Below are 23,084 nucleotides of genomic sequence, written 5' to 3'. Positions count from 1 at the left end.
CTGAAAAATCAAACCTTGGTGTTTGGGACAACACGGTTTGTTATTTTCTTATACAAAAAAAAAAAAAAAAAAAAAAAAAAAAAAGAAAAGAAAAGAAGAGGAAAAAAAGGCTGCAGTTTCACTTTCAAGCAAAACAGAAGCGATTAAAAAAAGAAAAAATCATCTTTTGGCAAATGTGCACACAAAAGAAAATATGGGGCCAGATCTTCGGGTAGCATAAATCAGCTGCTGTGAAGGAGCTACACTGATTTACATCAGCTACATGTCAGCCTCTAAATCACCACCGACACACTGTTGAGAAACAAGCATTTCCAAGCATCAGAGCTAGAGCTGAGCAATTTCTTTCACTAAACCACGATTCCTTTCCCATTCAAATGTATGTAGAAGTGCTCCTTTGTGCTTTGAGGTTTTGTTGCTGTTCATAATGCTTGATTCCTTCTCAGGGCTTTTTTCCCCCTCCCTTCTTTCCCTGCAATGCAAAGCACAGTGAAATAAAGTGCCACTTGCCTTCTGTCCTCCCTGGGTTTTGTGGCAGTTCATTAAGAGGGCTGAGCTGTGGGCTCTGGATGCAGTTCAATACCACATGTATTCCTGTGCTGAGATTTATGCCTTACGTTCAGAAGAGATCTTTAAATCAAGCAGCTCAGTAGCAACTTCTCTGTCTCTGGATGCCCGGGGCATGAAATGCCCATGTGCCAATCAGCCCATCACTGGTGCAGGAGGAGCAGCCTGCCCCTACGTGAGCATCCCCTGAAGAATGGTTTCCTTCCGGCCTCTTTGTTACTTTATTTATTGATGTAAGAATCTTCAACACTTTGAGTTGACATTTCACAATGGCTCTTTGAACGTCTTTGGGCTTAAGCTTCCTCCATGCAGCTCAGCATATGGCTTTGCTGAAGACACAGCCCTGTCCAATATGCTAGACGTAAGAATCTGACGGTGCCAACTTATAAAAGTTTCATGGTACATATGTCAATACCAACTGCATAAAAATGCAAGGATCGTGAGCTTTTAATTTGTTTTCTAAAGGCAAACATAGACATTTCTGCAAGTAAACAGTTCTAACCCGTGTATTTCATACCTGAGGCACTTAGAGCCTTGAGCTCATGCCTATGGAGCCATGCTGGGTTCAGCAGGAAGAGCTCTGCTCATCTCTCCCCATGCAGGGTGCCCCTCCGTGCTGCGGGGCTGGGTTGCTGCATTGCCGGCTGCGGTGCCGTGAGCCCGACTGGCACGAGGTCCAGGATGACCAGCAGCTCCAGTGCCCATCTGTCTCTGTGCCTGGAAAAGCATAGGACATAAATTATAATGTTTGCCTCACCTGAAGAGCTGCAGTTTGACTTCCCAAAGGGCTGCCAGCAGCTCTCTGTGCTAATTCCCCCACCTCCAAGCAAGGCAGAGGGACAAATATCCCCAAGACTCACTATTGTGGAGCTGTCCCAAAAAGCCCACCTGTCCCTGTGCAGATGGGTCAGTTTGAGGCTTTTTCTTTACAGTACAGACTGAGATGTCAGGTGTGTTCGATACTATAGATTACAGCAGTGCTTCTGAATGATGGGAGTGCTTGATGGCTGTCATTTACTGTCGTGTTTTATTTACTCAGCTGGCCTTCATCTCTGGCTTGGGCACTTTATTAATCTGAACAGTAAAAATGGATCTGTGTGCTCTTAGAGCTGGATGAAAAGCTGGGCTTCCCATCTTCTGAAATACTCTTCTTTAAAAAACAAAACAAAACAAAACAAAACAAAAACAAAAACCACATTTGCTCTTAAATTAGTTTTGAAACTAAAAATCTGCTTCATTTCTGTGAGCTGAAAATCCTGTTCTGTCCTCTCTTCATTGCTAAAAACCAGGAGCCACCATTTCTGGATGTGTCCAAGAACCACGGAGATGTGGCATTGAGGGACATGGTCAGTGGATACATTCGGGGTGTGTTGGGGTTGGGCTTGGGGATCTGAGAGGGCTTTTCCAGCCTTATTGATGCCGTGATGCTCAGAGCAATTTGTGTGAGTGCAATGGGTTTCTTAGGTTTGGAGACAACCCAACCTGAGGTTGCTGGTTTTCTTTAAAAAAAAAAAAAAAAAAAAAAAGGCCACTTTTGAGTCATTGAGCCACTGCTTTTTAGTTCAGTTTCATAAATCATCTACCAAACTTTGCTTGTATTCCTTATCACAGATCTGATTTTCCAGTGGAGAGGCCCTAATTACCAGCAGGTAGTTGAAGGCCTGGAGCTCTGTCGGGTGGAACTGCTCTGTTTGTCATCGTGTGTCAGCAGAGGGGAGGACTCATGGTAGTCCTACAGCTCCTCACTGGAAATGAGGGGACAGCATGAGCTCTGCAACCTGGGACAGTGAGAGGACCCAAGGGAATGGCATAGAATTGCATCAAGGGAGGGTTGGGTGGGGGCAAGGGAAAGGCGTTGCCCCAAGCTGCCAGAGCTCAGGGAGTGCTAGGACATCTCTCTCAATCATAGGGTTCAGGTGGTCCCATGTGGAACCAGGAGTTGGGTTCAGTGATCTTTATTCCCCCCCCAAGTCAGGATATTCTGTGTTGGTTTACCACATGCATGGACAGCTCTGTCCCCTCTATGGGAGCACACTGGGACCTCACCTTGGTGCTCAGTCTGCTCACAGACAGGGCCACTGTATCCAGACCGGCACTGGCACGAGCACTCATCTCCCACCAGGACAGGTTCTCCATTGTTCTGGCACGGCCCACAGCGACAGGCATTGAATTCCAGCAGGTACTCATCCAAAGCCCGCTTCAGGTGCTGCCGTTTGGTTTCCATGTTGCCAGCATCACTTCTGCGCAGGATTTCGTGGATAGGTTGCAGCTGCACAGGGTGGAGATAAAGAATGGAGGTTGGGGATTTCAGCTGGGCACAAACTCAGGTGCTGCAGAGAGCAGGGAGATTGCTGGGTAAAGGCAAGGCTGAGAAAAAGCTCATTTGTCTTCCTCGACAGCTGCATGGATGTGATGCAGACGTTACCACCACTGATAGTGCCTAGTGAGAAACCACTGGTCCAAAACTCTTCCCATCTTAGAGGTCTGTGTGGGAATGGCTTCTTTTGACATGCTTTGGTTTTTCATTGTGGATCCAAATGATAAATCAGAACACCCCAGTAAGCCCGTTGTTTGATTGATTTCTTACTGCTGCCACAGTGTCAGGTTCTTGCACGCCTTTTGCTTTTTTGAACCAAAAACATTTGGGTGAGAGCTTCAGACAGCGGGTATCATCAAAACTAAACACTGAGAATTTTATCTGCCTACATCTTGCTCTTTGATACTGTGAAATAATGTTAAGGTGTCTACAGCTTTAAAAGCATAGCAAGCTTTTGTATTTCCAGTAGCAAAATGCAGTTCTTGTGTATGATTAATCAAAATATCCAGATGTAGACAGCTGTAATTGTAACCCACCTTCTGCTTTGAGCCTACTCCATAGGATTGATGGGATTAGCCAAAGGGCATCAGACTCATACACTGGTGGCAGGGCTCTGCGTTTTGAAATGCCATGAGTGGCTGTTTATTCAGCTGTGTTTAGAAACTGGATCCATGAAAAATCTCAGCCTTTCCAGTTTCACCAGTCACAAAAGGGAACTTTAAAGCAACAAGCTCAAGGCCGATGCGAGGACACACATCTATATGCCTAGCATGCATCTGGCTGAGAACTGGTGAGTGTCAGTCCAGGAAAGTCCTGAGCATCATCTCATTGCACAAGGCACACAGGGCGAGGAGGATCAGAAAGGCTTTGGGAAGAGCTCTTAGTCCAATTTGTATAAACTTGTTTAACAAATGAGCGCGAGCTACAGATAAGCGCTGTTATAGTGGACGTAGGAACTTACTGGCAGCATGAAACACTGCTGGTTGCACAACGATGGCTGAGCTCTCAAAGCAGTCAGCAGAGAGGTCAGCAGGTGTTTTACTGGAAAACTGCAATAAGTTTTGCCCAGAGATGATGGGAATTGGTGAAGAAAGGTGAATAACCTGAAGCATGCATTCAGTTGTGACTGAAAGCACTTGCTCTTTAGCTGGCCTTTCTGCTACCAGGGTGCTGCCCAGAAGGCTTTGCAGATTCCCACTTTCCTGACAGTAATGCAAATAATTACCAGTTCCACTACTTACTTCTCTTTTACTGTTTGGCCCTCTTGCTGTACTTCCTTCTATTGACAGCAAGGATGGCTATGACACTGTGTCCATGCTGTGACCCTGGTCCTTCCTTCACACTAGGAATCCCTATAGGATGCCCCAGTTGAAATTCCCATTTTACAGACCATCCAATAAAATGGGAGGATGAGAACTTTGCTGATTTTTATGGCCACAAACCCTCTCTGCAGAGCATGGGAAGAGGTAGGACCCCACTGAGAAAGTGGTTTTTCCTGCTCTAACTCCTGGAAGCACCCATGACAATGCATTTTTCACACAGAGGGTGATGACACATTGGAACAGGTTGCCCAAGGAGGTTGTGGATGCCCCTTTCCTGGAGTTGTTCAAGGCCAGGCTGGATGTGGCTCTGGGCAGCCTGGCCTGGCAGTTGGCGACCCTGCACATAGCAGGGGGTTGGAACTGATGAGCATTGTGGTCCTTTTCAACCCAGGCCATTGTATGATTCTATGCTTCAATACCCGCCGTGGTGTGCAGAGGTTTGCTAGAACCACTGTGGCTCTGAAGCAGGCAGAATGTAAACTGTTCCCCATGAATATCCTGCCTATACAGGAGGCCAGGAGCATTAGTGAGAATAATAGGGGTGGATGCAACCATGGAGAGCCTCTCACTGGGAAGCTGTTTGGGGACACATCACAAACTTAACTCGGCACTAATCCAGCATTAAGCTCCTTGTCTGCCTCCCTGCTGATGCTGCCAGCAGGAGATGTACTCCCCATTGTGAAATGAATAAGAGGTTACTAGATCAGTGGCCCATTACATTTAATCTTGTTCTGTGATGGGATCACAATAAAAATACGAAATGATCTGCTCGGCTACACTTTCATTCATTATAGTGGCAGAGTTTCTTCAACTGCTGAAAGCCTTACCTCAAAATCAATAATAGCTGGATTATATTTTAATGACCTTCCCCAGCGCCGATACGTGTTGCTATCCCAACTGCTTAAAGGCCGTGCACTGTAAGAAGTATCTCCACCTTTAATCCGGACAATGATATCTTCCACGACTGGATTGTTGCTCCCAGCATCTGAGAAGTCAGCTAACACACATGTATTTAGTTACCACATCTACACAAGAAACTGCACAGTTCAATCATCATAGGGACTCTCAGTGAGTGGTACCAGTGCTGGACTCCCAAAATTAAAGGATGCTCCATTTCTTTCTGCACTGGCAGGGTGAACCCTCTGCATTGTTATAACGTGGTTGGTGACAAGTTATGCACTGACAAATGCCCAAAGCTGGTAAGACCTAAAGAGGCTGCACATCTCTGGCCTTTATGTCTGCTTAGCATGAATGCAGACCTCCTTGTCTATCAGTGGGGTTTTCTGCTTGTTATGATCAGCTTTAACTTATTCAATAGACACCTTGTTGCCCTCTCTGGTCCGGCATTGGCCCCATGGGTCACAACAAAGTCTCCTGCATATTTGGTGACACATGGGACATCTACAGAGGGACTGGAGCCACGGGGCAATTCCAAGGGAGCATGGGGGCTTGGATCTGATTTTTATGTCTCCCTGGTTCATCCCTGCCCACCCTGGGGTGGCTGAAGGGACTGTAGCTAACCAGTCATCCTTTCACTCTACTTACATTTACTACTTCAATATCTCTCAAGAGGCACCCGCTCCTGGAGAGGGGGGACCTGAATATGCTTTTTTCCCACCTGGGTCTGAGCTGTGTCTTGGGCTAGCACCAGAACACCTTCTATACCTTGTAACCCTATCTTAACCCACAGGCTCAGCGACAAAGGAATGGAGCCATGAACTGTATCTTAGCAGACAACTATCCCATCACCATACCAGCATTCAGAAGCTGTTTCTCTGCGCAGACAGAGAGTGACACAGATGCTTCCCAATGCAGCATAAGCTTTGTGGCTGACATGCCCACTGAGAGGCCAAAACAGGTGGTTACTTCTTCATAGCTGATGTCTGTGAAGCAACAATGCAAACAGTAAATGCAGTGATTAGTACCGAGTGGAAGGTTTTCATTTTCCCACTTGTGTACTTCATATCAATGAGGAAAATAGTCAGCTAATTACACTGCCTGTTACTCACAGGCTTATTCCAGGCAGAGAACAGCCTTCAGCCTCACAATGGCAAAGCCAAGCATTCATTGGGGTGTATTGGACCGAACAGGGAGACTTCCTTACCACTAAGTAGTTTCCTTCTTATTAAAAGAAACAGAATATCTTAACACAAGGCTTCAAGCACGTATTTCCTTCTTTGGCCATTTATTTAAAATGGAAAAGATTTTGTAGTTTTTGTTTGTGGGTTTTTTTGTTGTTGTTGTTTTTTGTTTTTTTGTGTGTGCGTTTTGGTTCTTTTTGGTTCCTCTCCCCCCTCCACCCAAAGACTAACTTATAAATAAAGTAAAGCTGGGAACAGCAGCTGAAATCAACAGGTTGTTGCTAATTTTCCCAAATTAAGGATCTGACCAATGTATAAGCAGCACCTTCAGCAGTCACTTGCTAAAGCTTTGTCTGCTGAAAGCTACAAAAGCCTTATTGCATGCTGCTGTTATAGTGCTGCCACATACATCACCCAAATATGTAACTGGAGACCCATGAAGTGACTGCAGAGGGGAGAAGCAGACTAATGAGGTGGTTTCACTAAGGTAAGCAATGTGCATATTTCATATGGTGTAGTTTTATGTGTATGCTTCAGTCTGCTGCAAATGTAAAAATGTCTTTTGGATTAGTTAAGAAATCTTTCTGTTTCAATTAATATGGGTATTGTAAGAAATAGGTAACTTTCATGATGCTCCTTTTGTCAGACACCCTGCTTTTCTTGGCAGGATTTTTGCACTGTGATTTAGTGGTTTAATGGTTGAGGCTCCAGTTAGTTGAGCCTGACCCAGAGCACTGAGTTTGCCTTACTAGGGAGCAGCACACTCTCTTGCTTGCCTTTAAAACATGAGTAAAAACTGCTGCTTTTCTGTCCCATATGTCCTAATGGGGAGGTGGGGAGTTGTGCAGGGTGTGGAGATGCTCGGTGTCTTCACGTATGTGCTCAGTGCCCTAGGAAAGGGACTTCAAGTCCTGTTCCTGAAGTGACATTCCTGTGAAACCCTCTGAAGGCTTCATAGGGAATTACATCTCCATGCAAAATGGAGCCCTTGAGGAAGATCAAATGGATAACGCGCTGTTACTTGCAGTAAAGTGCTCAACAGTTGTAAGTGCAGTGGGTAAAGTTCACTCACCCAAAGCACCGTGAGTGATTGCTCATCTTAGTGTTGGAGGGCCATAAAATTAAACTCGAGGAATGCCCTGGTTAATTGATTTGCTGTGGTTCCTATTGAGTAATTATGTTCAGTAAGGGTCTGTCAATACAATTTGCTATTGGTTGCAGCAAGATTGGGTCTTGATAAATGCAGTGGTTATCATTGCAAAAAGATGGTCATAGAAAATATTGGCACTTGAGGGAGGAGCCCTGATAGTTTTTTATGTTATGTAATTTGCAATAGCTGAGTGTGCTCAAGATTTACTGCTTTGTTTTGAATTAATCAGAATATATGAAGACTCTTTCTAATTTACTCTGCACATAATGTTTCTCCCATAAATGTTCTTGTAATGTGGGAACACATTACATTATTTTCAGCTAAATAATAGAGTCATAACAATCTATTTTTAAAAAAGTAATGAAAAATATTGATGGCAGAGTAACAAGGGACCTTACTTTGGCATAAGCATTTGTTTAGTTCACTTGTGGCCATGTTCATAGAAGGAAGCCATTGCAGCCTGAAAGCTAGTGATGGGTCTCAATGCAAAACTGCAGTCCTGAGCCCTGCACAAGTTGGTTGTGGTCTGTTTGTGTGTGTCTTAACGCAGAAGGTGACCTCATTATCAAAATTCAGGTTTCTCAGGTGCTTGAAATGTAGCTCATGTGTATGTTTAGTTGTCTCAGTGACCACCAGATATTTCTCATTTAAGCAGAGCTCAGCCTAGGGATTTTATTTCCTGGGCATGACTGGCTCAGTCACCTGTCCACGAAAACAAAGGGATTGTTTTCTCTTCCAAAGCATTTAATGTGTAGCTTCCTGGGCTAGTTGGATTCTCAGGATGTATGGGTGGATCTAAAGCAGGAGTTGTGCTGCTCAGCCCTGCTTCAAACTCATTTTTGGAAGCCCTAGTTTTCAAGATTTGAGAGCTTATACCCTGATCCTGACCATCCCTCAGGGGAGTTGAATAAATCCTCTTGCAAATACAGCCTTCAAGCAAGCATGGCGGTGATCGCCAATGGAGAGGCCGCTTTTTCCTCATGGCTTTGCACAGTAGCTTATCAGCCACTGCAGGTGGTCCTTCTGGGTCTACATCATATGATGCAGAGTGCTGCTGATTTGATAAATGTGGCCTTTCTAGCAGAATCTGAGTTAGATGGAAATTACACAAACGTGCCCCATTAGAATGAAAATTACATCTCTACTGGGGCACATTTTTGTCTTTTGCTGAACTTCAGCATCCTTCTTCCCTAAAAAAGGGCATCTTGTAGCAATAAATATACTCCTCAGATACATAATAAACATGAGAAAGTAAAATGATAGCCTGCATCCACATGTGCTTGATTAATTCTTCCTCCGAATTTGGCAGTCTGTTTCCTGATGACTCGCTTGCCAAGACTGTGTTCACTTCTATGTCCCTCACTCTGCAAAGTGAATGAATGATTTGAAGAGGCATCATGTTTCCAAACATTGCCATTTGAGGGATTCAGAAAAAAATCTCTAAATGGGTAATATCTTGCAGAAAGATGGCATGGCTAATGCTAGCTATGCAGTATGTAGTTATCCTAGTGCTGGTGGTACCAAAACATTTCAGACTGGAGAGCAGAGCCATGGAAACTGATGTAATTTCAGCAATTTGCACCTGCTGTCTCAATTCAAATTTATTTTGACCTGAATTTCCATAGGGGCATAGGTACCCTCAGCAGAGGAGAGTGGTGATATTTAGGTAAATATGGATCTGTTGCACTATTGTCACCTTTGCAAAAATTGGCCATCTGTTTAGTGTACTCCATGGTACCATGTTACTTTTGTTCTGCATCTTATGTTTTTGATTAGGTAGAGAGCTGGAGAGCTTTGGCTCTCTGGTAATGGCTATTTCTACAGTCTAGGTATCTGCAGTGGATGTTTCATTAAATGAGATTTAGAGGTACAGCTCTCCAGCCTCGTATGCTCTAATTTCTTGAGAACTGGAGCTGACAGAGCTCTGGTAGTCTTTGGATATGACACTAGCCAGCCAGAGTAAGATGCTGAGCTATTGCCAAAAGCAATGGGTTATTTCCATTTGCAGAAAATTGAAGCCCTCATTTTTAGGATGTGAAAGTGTCAGTGGGCTCTCATTCTTTACTTTGGATGAGTTTGCAATCCTTGAGCATCCATAAGGTGGCCAGAACTAAGACCCTAAGCAATAGAAGAGGTTTAGAGAAAACTAGTAAGTGATCCTGGAGAAAGAGAGAAAAAGATACTCGGATTCCTTATTAAACTACCAAAAAACCTCACCCAGATTATTCTAAAATGAGATCAGGAAGAACATTTTGTGACAATAAAGCTTCTCCTCTGCTATGCATCAAGTAGTATCTTGTGAAGAACATGTGAGTACTCATACCCCAGCCCCACTGCATTTTGGGGATTTTTGGTGGATGTATGTCTATCCTGTGATGAGAAATAGGCTCTCTTTTCCAAGCTGGCTGCTAATGAGCATCCACCCACCAAGGAGCCACCAGATGCTGGACTGGACCTATTCCGTGATCTACAGGTTGTTAAATGCCTGGTTTGGAACAGAAAGCTGTGAGCAGATAAGTACTTGTGTCTTTCTAACCTTTTTGTCTCATTTCTTCTTTGTTAACAACGAGGATGTACTCAAGGTCGCCTCCCATAGTGCCAGATGTCATGAAATGGGTGCCATAGTCATTGATGAATTTGGCATACATGCCATAGTTGTAGATATCTGGAAGGTCCCGCAGGGAGATGAGCGTGTCTTCATCCAAAACTATACTGTTCCTTCTCATCTTGAAACGGGCCGTCTGCACGTTGGTCGCAATTCTAATGAATCCAACATTCTGCAAGTAGAAAGGAGCTGACAATCAATATTCATGGAGGGGCTGGGGGAGGGAAGGTCATTCCTAGTTCTCCAGCTTGCGGGGAAAAACCTGAGTATGACTGTCAGTACGTGTTGCAGGCTTGAAAGCAGTCTAAATTTAAATAAAATCAGTGGTAATCTTAATTTTTTTTTCCCAATGTCTCATTCTTGTGTGGCTGTGTGAGGTGGAGGGCAGCATAATGGTTTGGATGGTTTGCGGGTTTTCTTTTATGTGCTGAGCTCTGCAAGATTCTTCCTCATCCTCTATTTCTGCTATTTCCATTTTTGTTATTCTCTTTTGTATTTTGACAACCTTGATGAGGCTACAGGAGGATACCCTGTCTGGGAGGGTAGTATTTACTAACCTGACAACATATTGGATCTAACAACATATCCATGGCTCCTCTTCCAGACCAATCATTGCCTCAGACACAATGCCAGTGCAACAGAAACAGCCCCTTAAATGATTCCTCCCCTAACAGATCACTGTTCAGCTGCAAGTGAATCTAGACAAGTGCTCAGTAAGTGCTCTAGTGGTGCCAAATTCAAGCAGGTTAAGGGCTTCTCAACTTGGAAAGCTATCAAAGTAATTATTCTTTATAGTTTGCTATCAGCAACCAAGAAAGGAGACAAGTCTTAGTATATGTGGGAGATACTAGCATTCATGTTATTAGATGGGGGAAGAAAGTGTCGCAGCTAGACAAAAATGAGAAAAGCTTGTGGGAAATAAGCCTTATTATTGGAAGCTCTTATTTTCATCATGGTTCTTGAACCTCTCTTCAAGAATAGTGCATTTGCCTATCAGGCAGCTTGTATTAATTAGAACAAGATATATTTTCTAGTGGAGATCATTCCCTGGGGACTACTGTTTTGATCAACATCTTGGTATTTCTTCCTCCCTCATTGTTATCTCTTGTGTTGTTTTTTTTTTATGTGTGCTTAATGTAGCCATGAAACAGGATGGGGCGGGATGACATGTTGTGGTGCTTGGTAATTCAATTTCATTTTTCCTCTCTGTTTTCTAAAATGTAATAAGAACAACAAACAGGATTGCTAAGGATCATATATTTGCAATTACGTGAACAAATTAATGTACAGTTGCTATGTGTTTTTTTTTTTTTTAAAAAAAGTAATTAATAAGCAGGCAGAAGTTACAACTGGACCATGCAATGCACAGATGAGATGGCTGGTGTGTGTGCATTGCTGATTTTTATTTTGTTTTTTTACCTTTGCAGCATATTCTGTGAAATTCTTCAGGGATCCTTTGCCACGTGATAAGGTGAAGCCGAGGTTCAGTATGAAATCTATTTTTGTAGGCCCAATCCCGATGGTGAAACCCCCTCCTTTGGATTTACTACTTCTGAGGGCATCAATCAGATCTTTTGAATCATCGTAAAACTCAGAAGAGAATCCGGAATCAGCATGAGCCTAAAAGTGGAAGGAGCACACGTTAATTTCTCATGCGTTTTCCTTTTGAATCTTTCCCTATTTCTTCAAGGAGTTGGTCATACCTCTGTTGAATCCAGTGATGCTCCTGATGGTGTCAATGCTGCCTTATCGATGAGAGCAGAATAAAGAATGCAGCCACATGACATTTCATTTGGACGTGTGTAGGAAATGCAGATAAAGCCACACATCTTGCTTCATCAGTCCACATGCAGGGGAATGGCTTGTTTTTAACTACCAGAAGAAATGCCATAACAGGCAAAGCTGCTAATGGTGCCTATCAAGCCAGCTTGACACTTCTTATTATAAAAACTCTCCTTCAGTATCCTTACAGCTCTACCAAATTCTGACTGTTTCGAGTGATGTTTTTTTTTCTTTCACCCCACTCCAGCCTGCGTCAGGAGGAATTTACTTAGGAAAAAGATTCTACAGCAGTAATCCAGCCACTTATGAGGGCAAAGTTAGAAAATAAACATTGTTCTGCCCATGTTTTAGAGAAGTGACCTTTTCTATGACAGCTCTGCTTTGCTGGCGTGTGGAACTCAGCAGCCCTGCTGAGCTCAGGCTGTGCCACTTGCTGTCTCTATAAAAAGCCAGATAAATTACAAACACTGAAAAAAGACATCTCCATGGGTTATGAGTGTCTTCCTAGACTCTGGTGTCTCTGAAGACAGCGTGCATACAGGGCTTGTAGATAAGGAGAGGAGTATTGCCCCTCTTTGAGCTGGTGGCTAGACTATCACCCTCAGAATTCAGACTAATGTTTCTTTTAGCCATTCCAAGGGCTTAAATGCTTCCAAGGGTTGAATTGCTAGCACTGTTCTCATTTTACTTATGGTCAGCTTCATCCCTGGAGAGGCAAGTTTCTTCTGCAAGCTCTACAGGTCATTAATCTGAGCAAAACTCAGAATTTAGAGAGGAAAAAAGAACTATCTTGGCTTTGTCTAGAGTAGAATAAGAAGTGGGGATGCCTGGATGATAAAGCACATCAGTACCTTGATGTGTCATAAAACTGCTCTTATATCACTAGTTGTCAATTGCCTTGGGGACAGCTGGAGCAAGGTAATTTGAAAGACAGCATGCAGTGAGTTGTCTCCTCTGATATAATCTGCATAGTATCTTTGCAATAAGTTTGGCTTTTTAGCAAAGGAAATATTGCCAAATTTGACCACCCGAATACTTACCAGGAATTGGTATACGTGGAAGTTGTAAGGCTTGAGGAAATACTTCTCATCATCTCCATAGTACAGGCGTTCACACGTGGCATCATACCTCAGTGCCCTCCACTCCCCATTGTAGACAGATTCACAGTGACCTCCCAGAAATTTAGGATCATATATGTACCTTCCCTCCTCTTGCGTTAGGATGTTGTATCTTTTGGAAGAAATACCATTCAGAAAGTTATCTTTAACTCTTGTGTTCTTTTTCCAGCAGAGTCTGTTGCTATTTCTGTCCTCACGATGCTACAGTGCCACACATATCCATTCTTACATCCAACTTGGACCTTAAGCAGCAACCATCCTCTGAGAGCTGAGTCTGCTCTCTCCTTCCCAAAGCTAACAGAAGGCAAAACAGCTCTAAACAGCCATTTTATTTCCAGACACTGGTTTGGATTCAGATGCTAGAGATAGAAGTCCATCCCTGTGAGTACAGTTGTGGAGGTCCCAAGTACTGGGCTTCCTCCAGTCCCAGTGAACCTTTTGAGACCTGGTGCATCTCAAAATATTTCCTGGCTTCACTGTAAGTGTTGCCTATCTTAATTTCATCTCCTGCCTTTAGTAGTGGTCTCATTATTATAATTTTTTTTTTTTTTCAGTGGAGTTAGTGCCCTCCCTGGACTTGAAGTCTCCTATTGGTTTGCGAAGTTAATCATTTCCTTACACCTCCCTGTTCCTGCTCCCAAGCCATCACAGTGCTGCCCTCTGGATTACTGGGAATATTAAGTAACAGGTGGGGTTTCAGTGGCTCAAAATGAAAGCATTATTCAAACTAGACAGCAGCATTGCTCCTCACAACAGGGAATCATCTGTAAGAACAAGACAGTGCTATAGCTTTTGTGCATGTGTGTTCTGCAGAGGAAACAAATCAAAGCAGTATTGAATGCAGTGCTCAGTGCAAATTAACATAGGTCACGAAGAACTTTGGATGCCCCCATGCTCTGAGCATTTTTTTCTTTGACTCCAGAGCATCGGGTCAGACGGGTTGGAGAATTGCCCAATGAATAGCCATACAATATGACAGCCACGCTGTCATATTGTAGCTTGTGTTCTCCAAATGGTACTAAGTAGCATCATGCCTAAAACACAAGATCTAGGGCAAAAGTGCCACAGTAGACAACTTGACTTAAAATTCATTCTAGATTGTTTTTTTCTTCATATTCTGTGACAAGAAAAAAAAGAGGAAAAACATAATAGAATAAAACCTTTTCATGCATACAAGTACTTTCTCCAGCTTATCATCATCTGGTGCTCAGGCTCTCTGTTCTGACTCTGTGCTTCGAAGTCCTAAATCCTGGAGTCAGATATTCTCTCTACAGATGGAAGTCTCTGCAGGATGCTGCATTTCCAATATCTACTGTTTCCTTTAGTATTTGCTCTTATGAACTGGTGAAAGGTGTAAGTTAACTAGACCTAGAGAGTAGTAAAGAAGTGTGGCTTCAGGGTGGCTGAGGCAAGCTCTGGTAGTAAACCTGAGAAGAACTGGAAAGAAAAGCTGTGCTGAACCCTCCAGCCTTCACACTTCTACCCATGGTAACAGAGGGCTGGTACTCCCCCTTGGGTTTTTCATGGCATGGTATCAGTTCATGGAGCACTGCTCTTATTAAGGATGGGCAATACAAACAGCCCTGTTCTGATTGCTGAAGTTGCAGCTATTGATTAATTACTCACCCCCGTGCTGCTTTTTCAGACCCTGGAATGGGGAACAGATCGCCACAGGGGCGTTCAGTGTCTTCATCTTCACAGTCATTCTCATCAGACCCATCTCTGCAGTCTGTATTGCCATTGCACACAAGATGCCGTTTAATACAGCGACCTGGAGTGCACAGAGAATTGTTTTTCCACCTTCAGGAACCCTTTTTGCATTTGCTTTGGTATTTGGTAGCTGTATTTCAGTGCCACAAGAAGCCATGCTGTGTGGTAAACACTGCACTCTTCCATCAGGAGCTTATAGCAATGATTATAGTTTAAGAATGAATGTTCACAGGAGCTGCAGCTTGAAAGAGCTTTTGTTTTGGGGGTGAGGAGAAAGCCTTGATGTGGCAGTCATAGAGAGAAACGGTGCTGTGGATGAAGCAATGTTGACCTGCTTTAGCTGAGAGCTGGATGAGAGGGAATGGCTTTAAGCTGTGCCCTGGGAGGTTCAGGTTGGGTAAAAGGAAAAACTTCTCTGAAAGAGTGATCAGGCACTGGCACGGGCTGCCCAAGGAGGTGGTGGAGTCACTATCCCTGGAGGTGTTCAAGAGCTGTGGGGATGTGACACTGAGAGATATGGTTAATGGGCAGTGCTGTTAATAGTTGAAACGTAACATGGATGGACTTCTGCTCTGCCCACCCAAAACCTTTGGCTGGTGTTTGAGTCCAATTCACTCACCGCTCTCCTTGCACTGGAAGTCATTCCCACAGCTTGGAGCTCTGGTACAGCTCTTCCCAGCACTGCAGCTTTGCTCATCCCAGAGGGGCCCCTCGCAGCGCTGCCCTCCAAACATTGCTGGCTGCAGCAGCGTCCGGTGCCGGTGCTGCACAAGAGAGAAACATCTAATTTGTTTCCCTCGGATGGACGTAGAAACAAATTACAGCACTGATCGTGAGATGTTTCTAATGGGTTATTAATGAGGATTCCTGCTTTTAAACCTGGGGGGGGTGAGAAGAGCCAAATCATTTCCAGATTAAAAGCACGGGAACAAAAATACAGGGATATGAACTCATCAGAAAGCAAAATTATGTCAGGTATTTGAAAATGAAGACTTGAATTATGAAGGCGTCTGGAATGATATCAGAATTTGAGAACAGGAACTGATGAATGAAGGCTGCTTTGAATTTCTTCTTGTTAGAATATTTGCATTAAGAACCAGGGGATCCGTCATTAATTCTGAAATTGAAAAGGGAGAAAGTTTTGGCCAAATAGTCTGGCCTGGTTCTTCCACCTTTTGCTTTGATTTGGTGTTCTGCAGCTCTGCTGCCTTAAATTTATTGCCAGTTTACACCGAAACAAGAGCCTCTCTACGAGAAGAGCACCTCCATCATGTTTGGGTGAGTTTACAGATGCCTCAGGATGATGAATATGTATCATATGTATAATTAATGTGTGTACATCCTTAATATGTGCACATCAGAAGATAAATGCATACATTACAGTGGAGCCTTACTTTTCTCCCTTGGCAAGGGAAGCAATCGGTCCATTCCGACCACTGGCTCAGCTGGCAGTTGACAGGAGCTGGAGAACTTGCATCTCTGATGCTTCTTCTAAAGAGAGGGAGAGGCAGTGTTCTGAGGGCTTTGAAGATGAGCTTTATGAGTAAGATCTGTGCGTTCTTCCAATAGGAACTTATTTTGTATGAAATGAGAAGGCAATCAGTGCCAGCTTCCTTCCTGAGAGAAGGCAACCAACCCTTTCCAATAGGCTTTTTCCTGAGGAGCACATCACAAAATCTAGGAATAGTTATTCTTGCCACCTTGATCTGAAATCTATTTATTTCACTTCTCTTTAACACAGTTCTGAACCTATGGTCAGTATTTTGGCAATCAGGATTGACCTCAGGCTCAGTTGCTGTGTGTGGTCATGGCAATGGCTGCACCAGTGGCACTGGGTGGCAAGACACAAAGCTGTTTTAACCATGAGGATTTGTTGGCTGATGATTTCTAAAAGGAAATGCACGCCTTCTGTAAGTGGGGGAGGGGGAAATTAAAGGAAGATACAAAAATGGGAAATGGCAGAAGTAATGCATCACAATAGTCTTTGGATCAGTCTCTGAGCATACACTGAATAGTGCTATATAACAGCAAGAAAATATTTGCCTTGCCACCCAGCCCAGTCTTTATGATCTCTGTGTTTCCGCCTCAAATCCTACAACCTTTGTTTTTATAATGTGTTTCTTTGTCTTGAGAAGAAATCCCTGGTGTAATGATGTGACTCTGAGTTTGCTGCAGCCTTCAAAGCATTTTGAGGGGTTATTCTGAGTCAAAACATTATTATCGTGATGTTAGTGATTAACTAATGAGCAGTCTGTTTCACTTACGAGGCTGCAGCCCAAAGAGAAACACTGATAATTAGTGGAGCTGGGAGCACTTTGGAGATTAATCAGTGAGCCCACTAAATTGGCACCGTGGTTAGGGTTAGGGATGATGGGTGATGGGAGGGATCGAACCTGCTGTGTCCTAAGGAAAACAGGGAGTCTGCAAGAAAGACCCTGTGCTGGAGATGGTGCTGCTGTGGATGCCTTCTGGCTCTGTCAGGAGGATTTGTGGGCTGTGTCCTTCAGCACTTCACCAAGTGCTTAATTGGTTCACCTTCGATCGGATTTTACATTTACCTCTTCATTATTCTGCCTTGTTTGATAAGTTCATCAAACATCAAAAATCTCGTCTTTTTTCATTTTCAGGAAGGATTATCAGAATAAGCCTTCATAATTAAGTGTATCACTACCATGATTTTCTTTCCTTTCTGCCTTCTCCTTGTCTCCATGTTCCAATTATCACTGATACCTTTTTTGATCCTTCTAAATCATATTTGCCTTTAGAACAAGCCTGAAATTAATAGCTGCAGGAAAAAAAAAATACTTCTGCCGTCATAACACTGTAGCTTTAGGAAAAGTAACTTGTTTACTCTCTTCCTTCAAAGCCTAAGTGACATTCCTATAGGTTAATTATTGTTCAGAGGAAAAAATAGAGGAACAGGAATCTGGCTTGGATTGGAATCGGGTCAAATGCAAAATAATTACTGTGAGGAAAGTTATGTAAAATATTCCCTTGTAAACTTTCCTGTAAAAAAAAAAAAAAAAAAAAAAAAAAAAAAAAAAAGGAATTCAATCCAAGTGACCAAAAATGATACGGCGACTTCAGTAAGAAAGTTTAAAGAAGGCTTAATTGTCATGTGTGAAAGAAAAAAACAAAAGAAAAACCATTGTGCAGACAGTACATATAAGAAGGAATTGCGATGCTGAGCTCGTGCTTGGAAAGCAACCAATATGTATATATTTTTTTTCTTTTCCTGGTAGCTGTTTACAGAGAGAGCAGTGTGCACATGCCTCAAGTCAGGGCGGAATTGATGGGCTGACTGACTGACCCCTAATTCCTGTATGCAAAGCTGGATGGAAGCAAGCTTACCTCTGGGCAGGCAACGCCGCCGGCTCCCCGCATGCTGCAGCCGTGGCCCAACGTGCTGTTATAGACAGCGAGCATATAGTGAGAATCAAGGGAGAAACCTGGCACAGGCTCCACCACATTGTTTTTCCATATGTAAATGTTTGCTTTAAATTAGCTGCAAGCAAATTCTTGAGGCTTCAGGAGTCTGTGGGGCTGGTGCTGCCGGAAAAAGCCTGGAGCCCATCGAGCTCTGAAACATGTTGGTAAATCATTGACAATGACACTGACCAAATTGCAGAGAATTGGAACATATCCCAGGGGCCTTTCCCCTTTTGGAAATACCCAATTTTACGATAAGGTAATATAGAGAACTGTCTGACTGTTTCCACATGACAGCCAGCGAAGCCCTACTGGGGCAGCAGTGTTTGCTGTTTAGCCCATGCCCTTCAGTTCACTTGAAGGAGGAAACTCATTTCCAGGTTTGGTTCATCTACTCTGCCCAGGAAGAGGTTTTCCAGCATGGGGAATTGAAGGTTAATTCAGAATTATGTTATCAGTAGCATATATATTTGAATACACCATTGTCTATAGAGCTTTTGCCTATTGTCATCCCCATAATGTATCATCTCATGTCCAAAGCTGATGGGGAGTTATCATAGAATCATAGAATGGCCTGGGTTAAGAAGGAGCATAAAGATTCTTCTCAGTTTAAATCCCCCCTGCTATGTGCAGGGTCACCAACCAGCAGCCCAGGCTGCCCAGAGCCGCATCCAGCCTGGCCTTGAATGCCTCCAGGGATGGGGCATCCACAGCCTCCTTGGGCAACCTGTTCCAGTGCCTTGCCACCCTCTAGGTGAAAAACATCCTCCTAATATCCAACCTAAACCTCCCCTGTCTCAGTTTAAAACCATTCCCCCTTGTCCTGTCACTATCCACCTGGATCAGAACAGCTTTTGGATGTTCTTATACAGGCACTGCAGCACAAGAGCCTAAACTTTTTTTAAAGTGATTTGGGACAAGAGAGATGTTCCCTAAATCTGAAATATATCCTCTCCCATAAGATAAGATCCTCTCCCACTGTCATAAGATAAGAATATTTGGCTTTTATGTGTCAGAAGAAATTAAAAAGAGCCATTGGAAGGCCTCTTGGTCATGCTGTAGCCCAAGTTGCCCCATACCTGTTGCCTCAAGGTTGCACATAGCTTTTAAAATTATCCTCTGAGGACTACTAGGCAGGCACAAAAAATGCACGAGAAATCTGTAACATTATTAGATATTAATAAAAATTAAAGTTTTCCGTGGAGGCTTTAGTATTTGAACAAGCACCCATATCTCCCTGCTTTTCTTTTGCTAAAGTAGGCTGAGGTACTTCATGCATAAATGAAGTGTTCCCAGCAGATGATTGCAAGCTTTAACTTCAATAAATTTGAGAGAAAGTGTAATTATTGTAGGAGAATCTGGTCTTGAGCTACTATATTATAGCTATTAAGCAGACAGTGAATTGTCTTCTGCCCACAGAAGACTGGGAGAGAAGTGTCACTCTGTGTATTTCCCAAATTAATTGCAAAGCACATTTCAATAGCTGGCATTGTAAATCATCAAAATAAAAGGACCTCTTACCGTGTTATTTTAATATAATTAGAGCTCAGAATGGTCCTGGGGCTTGTCTTCACTAAACAAGAAGAAATGTAGCACATGGGTAAACTGTGTAGTCAACAGAAATGAGAACTGCCTTTTTGTGACCTTCAAGAGTATGTTAATGTAATCCTTACCTGCTAATGTGCTTCTGATGAGTTCAGAAATTCTTTGTCCTTTCTCTGCCTACACAAGAAGAACTTGAGTAAAGTTTTAGTCTTTATATCAAACCTAAATTGCTTTTGCTGGGAGAGAGGCAGGGGATTACAACTGGCTGAGGTGTGCCCCACTATTGTCTCCTTGTTCTACATTACATCCTGTGTCACTTGGACAGCAGGACAGGGCAAGGTTTTAGCAGTGCTTACAAAGGTCAGGTGGGGTTGGACCCCACTGTCCACTCTGTGCATCATTATCCATCCTGGCATTGGTCCGATCTGTCTTCCTTCCAAATTTCTGCCATCCTTCAATACAGTGGGCTGACTTGCACTATCAAACTCCTCCCCAGCACCCAGCAGGGCTGTTGGAGCATTATATCTTTTCTGATACTGGCACCAGAAATAGGCCATATATATATAAAGTTATTTGTGGACTGTCTCCCAGATAAAATGCCAGGCTGCTGTGTGCAAGCAGGCACAGCAACATTTCCTCACTGGTGAGTGAGGTCATTGGAGGGGAGGCACTGGAGAGATCTGAGCTGCAAACAATGCAGTCCACATTAGAGGTGGAATTAAAGAACCATTCTCAAAGGTGTTGTGTTCTAAAAACTATATATATATAGTTTTTAGAACTTATATATATATATATAGTTTTTATATATATATTATAGTTCCATTTATAACATTATGAATTCAGCTTGTCTATAATGCATGTTGAATTCCTGTCTCTGTGCCTGGATTAACACTCAAAACCTCTGGCTTGCAGTGCTGGAGGTGCTGTTGTTAGCTGTTCCACCATATTCTGGAGGATGGGAAATGAGGGCTGGCAGCAGGCTGGGACCTGCAGCACTGCAAGGGGAATCAAAGGCAGGGTGAGCATGGCATCAGGCACTTCATGGCCATTCCTGTTGCTGCAGAAGGACTCCGCTACCAACATCTCATCAGAAGACAAGCAACTCCTCATTTAAAATCCTCATGCAAGGAAAATCAGGGTCACATGAGCTCAGTATGTAGCTGGACATGCTGCCACACATCCCACACCCAGGATGCAGGAACACATCATTTCCTTGCCAAATGCAGCACAGGACTTTGATCCACTTCAGTGTATTAACTGCAGCAAGGGGAGTTTATTTCTGCCTGCAAAATGCATTGATCTGCTAAACAGCATCTGAGCAGCGCTTCTGGTGGTGTGTCTGTTTGCATGAGTCTGGCTCCGAGGCAGTTACGTTACAAGAATTTTGTTGTTCAGTGATTTAGCCTTCTAATATGCTACATTTTAGTTTTAGTATATCCATACAATCACAGAATATTCTCATTTGGAAGATGCCCACTCAGATCTGCTGAGTGGGAGACAGATACTCAGAAGCATTAACCTTTTCTATGCCAATATTCTATTTTTTGTAGGGCATTATTCATGCAATACTGTAAGTTCAAATAGGGTTGGTGACCATCTAATGATAGAGTCCTGCTCTATATTGTGGTGGGTGCCCCATCCCTGGAGACACCCAGTTGCTCAGGCTGGATGGGCTCTGAGCAACTGATGGAGCTGTGGGTGTCCCTGTTCAGTGCAGGGCAGTTGAACTATATGGCCTTTAAGGGTCCTTGCAACTCAGTTCTATGATTCTGTCCTTTTCTGCACACTGTGCCCATGATGCTGTACTCAGTTCCCTACTGTCATGCTTTAGGAGATGTGGCTTTCATCTGCCACGTGCTGTTTGCTTTCATGGTTCCCTAGGCACGAGTGTGAAGCAGCTTTTCTTTTGGAGTTAAGGTCATTTTGTTTGTTTATTTGTTTGTTTTTAATACAGAGATTGTTGCAAGGTACAAAGGTTACAGAGATGCCCAGTAAGGTGAGATCAAGAGATTGGGCCCTGGGATTGGAGCTCTGCCCTTGCAAGCCCTGCCGTTTCACACTGACTTTGGACTGGTGGTGAGGCAGTGCTTTGAGAGAGGCCATCAGTGCTCTGTGTCACTGTGTGCTGGTGGAACAGGCGTCCCAGTTACTGACCCAATGGCTGTGAGATGTGCAGGAATGGTCCTTTTAAGGACCAGATGGCCGTCGTAGCCCCATTGCCAGCACTCGTGGCTCTCAGTGGGTCTGGAGCAGCCAGCACGAGAGGCCTTAAACACAGGGACAAGTCTCTGACTTACAGCACTTAAAAAGAAGCATGCACTGAAGTGTTTGTGGGATTGGAGACAACTGTGTAACTTGGGTGGATAAAAACCCTGGAACACGAGAATACATTTAAATTCACTTTCTTGACTGTTATAGGTGAGCTTGACACAGAACTTGAGAATTAGCCCCACAGGCACATATGTTGGCCTCACTGGAGCTGCATTTCATCCTGTCCCAGAAAAGAAAGTGAACACAGGGATTGATAATACTGTATTTTCTTCGGTTTCTCATTGATGGCTGTGATGGAGGCACCAGCGGTCCTCTCTCCCCCTCTGCTGGAATCCTGCGATAGCTGCTCCTGGCAGCAGGGCTGAGATGTGTGGGGAAGGCTTTCCGGGCACAGAAAAAGGCCAAATCAGAACCGAAATACCCTTGTGAAATCAAGAAGTAAAAAAAAAAAAAAAAAAAAGGGATTAGTGCAGACCTGTATAATGCACATATAATGTATAGTGAGTTCTATTGGTCACAAAGGAAAAGAAAGAAGGAGAAATGCATTTATTTGCTGACTGCTGAGCTCTCGTTCTATGGACTGTTGTCTAAGATGCTAATTGATTTACTGCAAAACAGAAATCCAAACCATAAAATTCTAATTTAAAAAAATATGACTTTAAGTTTCTTGTCCTGGGAAGATGCTCCAATTAGGCAGTGTTTGGCTGCAGGAAGAGATGTGGCAGGAGAGGAAGGGCTATCCAACGGATTCATTGCATTTCTTCTGGTATCCCGGCAGGAATTAGTCCTGTTTTGCTGTCTCCAGATGCCTCTGCCTGGTTTCTCTATGCAAGCCCTGTCCTTTTCCCCAAGACACTGGCTCTGAAGTCACAACCTCCTCATTCCCTAGCACTGCTTTAATTTAGGGCCCCCATTGGGCAGCTCATATATCCTCCCCAGCTTGCTGTGCACAAAGTCACCATTCATTCTAAGCACTCTGTGACATCAAGTTGGGCCAGGGGGACTTCCCTGCCAGCACACTGCTCTGTGGGATCCCTCTTTCTTCCTGAGACTACCATGCAGCAGCAGAGCTTTTCATGTGGGGTAAGCAAGACTCTTTGAGTCACGTCTCCAATGACCAAGTATTTATTATATTTATATTTATATTTATTTATTTTTCCCCACTTCTCAGCAAAAAAAGGGCAGTGAGG

General features: G+C 43.6%; 1 protein-coding gene across 1 annotated transcript; it reads right to left on the bottom strand.

The window, feature by feature from the left end:
- Positions 1-993: 993 nt before the first annotated feature.
- On the bottom strand, positions 994-18,233 carry C8A (complement C8 alpha chain). Its single transcript, XM_042873048.1, has 11 exons — positions 18,001-18,233; positions 16,044-16,140; positions 15,269-15,413; positions 14,566-14,710; positions 12,862-13,051; positions 11,459-11,659; positions 9,971-10,211; positions 5,958-6,086; positions 5,031-5,200; positions 2,611-2,833; positions 994-1,281 (listed from the first exon to the last, which is right to left on the bottom strand). The coding sequence occupies exons 1-11, from the start codon at positions 18,117-18,119 to the stop codon at positions 1,130-1,132; spliced, it is 1,812 nt and encodes a 603-aa protein (XP_042728982.1). The 5' UTR covers positions 18,120-18,233; the 3' UTR covers positions 994-1,129.
- Between the last annotated feature and the right edge of the window lie 4,851 nt (positions 18,234-23,084).

Source organism: Lagopus leucura, unplaced genomic scaffold (genome assembly GCF_019238085.1).
Source record: "Lagopus leucura isolate 7727_CA_CO unplaced genomic scaffold, USGS_WTPT01 Super-Scaffold_100009, whole genome shotgun sequence".
Classification (NCBI taxonomy): domain Eukaryota; kingdom Metazoa; phylum Chordata; class Aves; order Galliformes; family Phasianidae; genus Lagopus; species Lagopus leucura.
The sequence above is the reverse complement of the archived record's forward strand: the minus strand, read 5'-3'. Positions and strand labels throughout refer to the sequence as shown.

Bases quoted from the DNA above. Each gene is read 5' to 3' on its own strand.
- C8A (XM_042873048.1), bottom strand. From the start codon at position 18,119: ATGTGGTGGAGCCTGTGCCAGGTTTCTCCCTTGATTCTCACTATATGC. The intron at 10,212-11,458 runs GTAAAAAAACAA...TTCTACTTGCAG, and splicing joins TCACAGAATATGCTGCAAAG to AATGTTGGATTCATTAGAAT. The intron at 5,201-5,957 runs GTATGGTGATGG...CATGTGTGTTAG, and splicing joins GAAACAGCTTCTGAATGCTG to CTGACTTCTCAGATGCTGGG.